Source organism: Malus sylvestris, chromosome 5 (genome assembly GCF_916048215.2).
Source record: "Malus sylvestris chromosome 5, drMalSylv7.2, whole genome shotgun sequence".
Classification (NCBI taxonomy): domain Eukaryota; kingdom Viridiplantae; phylum Streptophyta; class Magnoliopsida; order Rosales; family Rosaceae; genus Malus; species Malus sylvestris.
The window spans coordinates 35,995,175-36,001,174 of record NC_062264.1 but is presented as its reverse complement, the minus strand read 5'-3'; the positions used below and the strand labels follow the sequence as shown (position 1 = coordinate 36,001,174).

General features: G+C 41.5%; 2 protein-coding genes across 2 annotated transcripts; both read right to left on the bottom strand.

Annotated features, from left to right (window-relative positions):
* Positions 1-342: 342 nt before the first annotated feature.
* On the bottom strand, positions 343-3,752 carry LOC126624598 (inosine-5'-monophosphate dehydrogenase 2-like). Its single transcript, XM_050293673.1, has 4 exons — positions 2,593-3,752; positions 1,990-2,169; positions 889-1,146; positions 343-580 (listed from the first exon to the last, which is right to left on the bottom strand). The coding sequence occupies exons 1-4, from the start codon at positions 3,586-3,588 to the stop codon at positions 509-511; spliced, it is 1,506 nt and encodes a 501-aa protein (XP_050149630.1). The 5' UTR covers positions 3,589-3,752; the 3' UTR covers positions 343-508.
* A 464-nt stretch (positions 3,753-4,216) lies between these two features.
* LOC126624605 (extensin-like) lies at positions 4,217-5,860 on the bottom strand. The gene is made up of 3 exons (XM_050293683.1): positions 5,495-5,860; positions 4,501-5,322; positions 4,217-4,413 (listed from the first exon to the last, which is right to left on the bottom strand). The coding sequence occupies exons 1-3, from the start codon at positions 5,577-5,579 to the stop codon at positions 4,382-4,384; spliced, it is 939 nt and encodes a 312-aa protein (XP_050149640.1). The 5' UTR covers positions 5,580-5,860; the 3' UTR covers positions 4,217-4,381.
* Positions 5,861-6,000: the final 140 nt, after the last annotated feature.

The following is a 6,000-nucleotide window of genomic DNA, read 5'->3' as shown; positions in this document are numbered from 1 at the left end:
TTGATGAAATTGTGGCAAAACCAAATTTCATCAAATTATTATATATATGAGGTTTTCAATTTCGAAATGTCCATTCCAAAGTGATCACTACCTGTCAATGTATTATGTAATTAAGCATCGAAGAAAATAAGTCTCATTAAGGAGCCTGTCAATGTCATACTTTGAATCTTCAAACCCTCAACTAACTCATTACTAATGCATGCTTCACACATTATTTGTCAAAGTACCAGCTATTTAAACGGTAATCTATATGTTATCGTATACGCGGAGGAAATAATTTTTTTTTTTTTTTTACTCCACTGATTTTATGACACGAGAAATACTCAATTAACTACCAAACACTGAAAAAAGTTCAAAGATTAATATCATGTACTAATTTCGAGTCGCACAGTTTTTACTCATGCTAAATTGGTGATATTGGTTGCAGAATGGAAAAGCTGGTAGAGTTCCCAATTCCCCGAGACAGCAGTCACCATCAGGAATGAGAAAAACTGAAAAGATATAACCATCAAAACGATTTCTTCTCGTACGAAACCAGACCATGAACTCCACCTTCTACTTGTGCTGCTCCTGTTCTTACCTGCATATATAGTAAATACATTGTCAACTGATTGAGAAACCATATTAGTTCTTCATACGACCGTCGTAACATCTCAGGTCCCAAAGCAATTACAAGGTAATCATGGAGTGGGCTATCCCTTACACTTCTTTAACTTGAGACTGACGAACCAGAATACAACAGATAATGGAACGGACTACGAAAGAGTAAGTTATTGAAAGAAGCATTGGCATCAACATCAATTCTAATTTAAGGCACAGAACTAAAATGATATCCTTAATAATGATGACATGAATAACACAACAACGTATGCAAAATGGTCTACTTACCTCTAGCCTTAAAATGCTTGATTTTAAGAGGTCATGAGCAGACTCCAGTGAGGAAGCACCAAGATCTTGGAAGCCTTGTTTTACAGCTTGCATTGTGTATGGTATGAACTTCAAAACAGAACCTTTGTCTGCAACTGCCCCAACCACCCCCTGTGCAATTTTCAGTTTAGCTGTATCCCCCAAGTACCTCTGATCACTCCCTTTTGTCATTGCTTCAAGAGATCCCATGCCTCGATATTTTTTTACTCGGCAACCATTCTAATAGAAAACATGAAATCACCATATCACATGTTTCCTTAGTACAGGTTAAGCATGCTGAAAGCTAATCAACAATGACACAGAAATAACAAACATCATGTTGCTTGTAAAAGACAAGTATGCTGAAAATCCAGTGCAATTATGCACAATACACACACACACACACACACACATATATATAAAATTAAGAAAATTTAATCAATTGCTTAACAAGATAATAACCTTTAAAAAAGAAACACACAGAAATGAAATACTATGCCCAATACAGGACCCCATAAGTTTAGCTTGGAGATGCATCCGTGAAAAATCCAATCACAGTTTCAGGGAACGAACCCTTACCAAGCCTAATCCTAACTCATCTTGTCACTTACTCTCACCACTTGGGCTAACCCAAAGGAGTCCAAAACCCCCGACTGTATATGTAGGCTTTCAAACTTATTAAGTTCTGGTCATCAGGAAGAGAGTCCATACAAACAAACAAATGGCATTCTTAATGATGTAAAAGCATTAAAGATTGATAGCAAACCATAACACATCAATGAAGTATAACTGATACGTCAAACAATATTGATGCAGTCCGAAAAGGATGAGAAATAATTCAGGATGTCTAACAAACTTAAGAAACACACATCTTCTAGGTATGTTTCTTTACCAACCAGAGCTGTAATTCAGTATTTGTAAATCTGCCTAATAAACTCCTTAAACCACTCAAAAAGTCATAAAAGAAATATTGAAGTACACACTCAAATAAGAGAGATGAAGTGTGAAAGTAAATTTTATATCTGATGGTATGAGCAGTATCTCTGTTCTAGCAATAAAAACATGAGTAAATCCCAGACATACCTGATACACAAAAGCCCCGGGAGCCTCAGTGCTCCCAGCTAAGAAGCTTCCCATCATGACAGTAGAAGCCCCTAGGACCAAGGCCTTCACAATGTGTCCAGAATTGGAAATTCCACCATCAGCAATCACAGGCACACCACTTTGTGAAGCGATAGATGCAACCTTGTAAACAGCAGTTGCCTGATACAGAATTGGAAATTCCACCATCAGCAATCACAGGCACACCACTTTTTGAAATGTATTAATACAAATTACACCATGTTAATCGACTACATGGTTGTTGATACCAGAAGGTAAAGTCAAAACCTTTGTTTTCTAAGTTCTATGTTTCCAAGTATCTGATAACAAGAGAGTAAAGCACCCATCAAAACAATGATTGTTAAGTAGGCACACTGTCAGTGATTAAACAAATCCTTACTCAAACATTTATCACACACTAAGAATTTAAGCAATTTAACCAATCAAACCAATCACTACAAATATCATAACTTTCAACACTCTCCACATTCTAACAAGCCTTAATTTAGACACCACCAATGATAACATAACCTAAAGCATCAATCACAAAAACAAACAAGTCAACAAAAAGAAGGCATTTTATACCTGTCCGCGGCCGACGGCGCAGACCTCTTGAGTGGTACAAATTGAGCCAGATCCCATTCCAACCCTCAACCCATCAACACCAGCCTGAATCAAATTCTGCGCCTGACTCACCGTCACCACATTCCCGCCAACTACATCCAAATTCGAGTACATTTTCTTCACATACTTTATCATCTCAATCTGATAAATGGAGTTCCCTTGAGAGCTATCCAACACCACTACATCAATCCCTGCCTTCACCAACTCCTCCAATCTCTCCTTATCCGACTCCCTAGTCCCAATCGCCGCCCCGACACGCCATGTCCCGTCGGGCCCCACCGTCCCAACCCCCAATTTGGGGTACCCCTTAATCCTCTCCACCTCCTCCTTCGCCACCACATCCACAACCTCATTGTCCTTCACAGTCGCCACCACATCTCGCTTTTTCTGCTCCATGTACTCCCCAATCGCCCCCAAATCGTAACTCCATGGCACCGTGAAGTCCGTACAGTTCACCATGTAATCGTATATCTTCACCTCCTTGTCCCCCAACTTCACCCAATCCTTACCAGCCACGTACCCCAAAAGCTTCGAACTGGGGCTACCACTCTCGGTAACCAGGATGTAGGGATTGGCAGCGTCGAAAACGTCGTCGGATTGGATTCGATCGCTTGGGGATTTGAATACGGGATTGGAAAGAAGCGGGACCCGGCGGGACTTGACGGACCAGACCATGTGCGCTTGCTCGGACGAAGTCGAGTTGGAGTGGATGATGCCAATGCCGCCGAGTGCGGCCATGGAGATGGCCATGTGGGACTCCGTGACGGTGTCCATCGGGGACGAGACGCAGGGGATCGAGAGAGGGACGCGGCGGCTGAGGTTGGAGGCTAGATGGACGGAGTCGGTGGGGAAGTCGATATAGTGAGGGAGGAAGATGACGTCATCGTAGGTGTAGGAGTAGCCCTGGTTGAAGAGGCGCTCGGAGGAGAAGCCGTCTTCGAAGATTGAGGCGGACATTGCGGTGGTTACGATGGAGGGGGAGGAAGGCGGCGGGTTCAGGGTTTTTGCGACTAGTGGGTGAGGTGGGTAAATATGGAGGGAAACGTCCAAATTTATAAGTTGGGTGTGGGCGGGTGCATGACACCCAGCCGTATTGATACTTACTAGACAAGCAAGATAATGATCACCGAGTATTCGATGAAATGTCTAATCGGAAAATGAAAATAAGTTATACTCAAATATCAACAAGCATGCTAAGTGCTCGAATAAATTCGTCATTGATAAAACTGTTTTTGTCTTAAAAAAGTTTTTAACTATGCATTAAAAACTTATGAGATACGATTCCTAAATACACCACTAAACCGACTTTATCTTATTTCATGTGTTTTGATTTCACCTTATCAAATATTATTCATTGGACCTTTTCTTTTTTATTACTATTTCGTTGCGTAAAGTTTATTTGTTTTATTATTCCAACTTTAATGGTTGACAAATCAAAGGCATAAAAGTGAGCCTCTAATTTAAGTGAAGGGCAATTTAGCAAAAGCAAATTAATCATGATATGTTCTGTCGAGTCATTGCCCTTGAACCTAACAAAGTTTGCACAAAAGATAAAACACTACAATATGTAACATAAAAATTTTATTGAAATCTATAATTCATAACTGAAGATAAGTAATCTACATTTTAATTACAAAATTTCTGTTCCGATTAGAGTTACATGTACCGAAATTTTGTACCTTTCGTGTCGATCAATTGAAAAGAAAAGAAAATGAAAGAAAAGACGATTGCAATCGAGTCTCTTTTGATCTCAATAATAGTCAAACCGACATCCATCGTAACCTGTAAAGACATCACCAAAATAACGAATCAGTTTATGAAAACAAGAATTTAGTGTTAGTGAAGTTACGGAAATATGTACTCTCTTACTTGGATCAATAGTAACTAGTATGGCAGTTCCTCCAAATGAACAAGTGCCACCAGCAACCCTAGTCCTTTGCCAGTAACTATTGAAGGCGTAGGAGGCATGGGCCAACAATGAATCTGGATTGAAACACGGCCCATTGGGCTGGATGGAAGCGCAATCCGCTCCCGACCCACAAGCATAATTCATAGCTTCTTGAATGATGGGGTCGGGCACAGACGGCTTAGCCACGCACCACAAAGGCGCTGTAGGGCCTCGTCTTGGACTCGGCAGCGTAGTGGGCGGAGGGAACACAATGGGAGGTAGGAAAACAGGCGGGCTTGGTTGAAACCCAAAAGAAGGCGGGTTTGGAACAAGACCGGGCGGGCTGGGCTCGAAGTAAGGTGGGCTTGGGATGTAGATAGTGGGAGTAGGTACAAAGCCCGTTGGGCTCGGGACAGTACCGGGCAGATTAGGGGTGGAGATGGATTCTGGTGGGCCTGGGAGAATGCTTGTTGGGCTTGGAGGTGGGATTTGGATAGGAAGGATAGCTGGTGGTGATAACACAAAAGGTGTTGGGACAGTTGTAGGGGGAGTTTCTGGGGTATTGGGCGGAGTTGTATAGTATGGAGGTGTGTTTTCAGGCAAGGAAATTGGAGGTAATGAATCGTAAGGTGGCAATGTGAATGGTGAATCCACACCGTAGGGTTGGATGTCCTTTGATCCCTCCAATGGAAAGTTAATGCGGTTGATCAAGTTCAATTTGTTTGCAGCACTAAGAAACAAGTTGCTGTGCTTTGTTGGACCTGGAAGAGTGCCTTTTAAAAATCTTATTGATCTGATTGCCTCTGCCAAAACATATAGACTTGTCAACGAACTTAAAATTCATCGCCTCTTGCTGTATCTTTCATTACTCGATCTGGTCACGTGACGAGAGATATGGCAAGAGGTAGATGATACATCCATGCTTCTCTGAAAGCGAGGTTTAGTATATAAATCATTGAAGGAAGAGAGACTTACCACATTGAGTGAAGGAAACAGTTGCAACTAGAGTCAGATAGAGAAAAGGAATGAAAAATCTTGTGTGATTTCTAGTCGTTTCCATGACTTGCAACGGAACCTGAAACTCCAGTCGAATCTGCAGCTTCTTCTTCGTGTCTTCTCCTTTTGCTCCAACTCCCAGAAAACTCGAAGACGGGAAGCAGGAAGGGATGAAGAGAAGGAGGTTTTACATATATAAAGAACGGGCAGATGAAGCAGGCTTGGAGCTCCCTAGAATTGTCCAAAAGAAGGGGCAATGGGAGCCAAGTGGCTATGAAGATTGATTCTCTAGCAGTCCAACTTTCAGTCACTTTGCTTGGATATGTGTCATTGAGGGGTTACAAAAAAGGGCTCTAAGAGAAGGTGTATTTTGTAGGAATGTGAACTATTCTGCGTGTACAACATCTGCCTTTTGCCTCCTCGCTAATATTATTTTTTTGCAAGCAGAAAAACTGGAATATATGCTTTGCTTGATCTTGGAAAAA

What these genes read in the sequence shown, in the direction of transcription:
- LOC126624598 (XM_050293673.1), bottom strand. Translation starts at nt 3,588, where the DNA reads ATGTCCGCCTCAATCTTCGAAGACGGCTTCTCCTCCGAGCGCCTCTTC. An exon ending in CCGGGGCTTTTGTGTATCAG is followed by an intron (nt 1,147 to 1,989) that starts GTATGTCTGGGA and finishes GTTTTCTATTAG; the next exon opens with AATGGTTGCCGAGTAAAAAA. An exon ending in CAAGCATTTTAAGGCTAGAG is followed by an intron (nt 581 to 888) that starts GTAAGTAGACCA and finishes CTATATATGCAG; the next exon opens with GTAAGAACAGGAGCAGCACA.
- LOC126624605 (XM_050293683.1), bottom strand. Translation starts at nt 5,579, where the DNA reads ATGGAAACGACTAGAAATCACACAAGATTTTTCATTCCTTTTCTCTAT. An exon ending in TGTTTCCTTCACTCAATGTG is followed by an intron (nt 5,323 to 5,494) that starts GTAAGTCTCTCT and finishes ATGTTTTGGCAG; the next exon opens with AGGCAATCAGATCAATAAGA. An exon ending in ACTAGTTACTATTGATCCAA is followed by an intron (nt 4,414 to 4,500) that starts GTAAGAGAGTAC and finishes ATGTCTTTACAG; the next exon opens with GTTACGATGGATGTCGGTTT.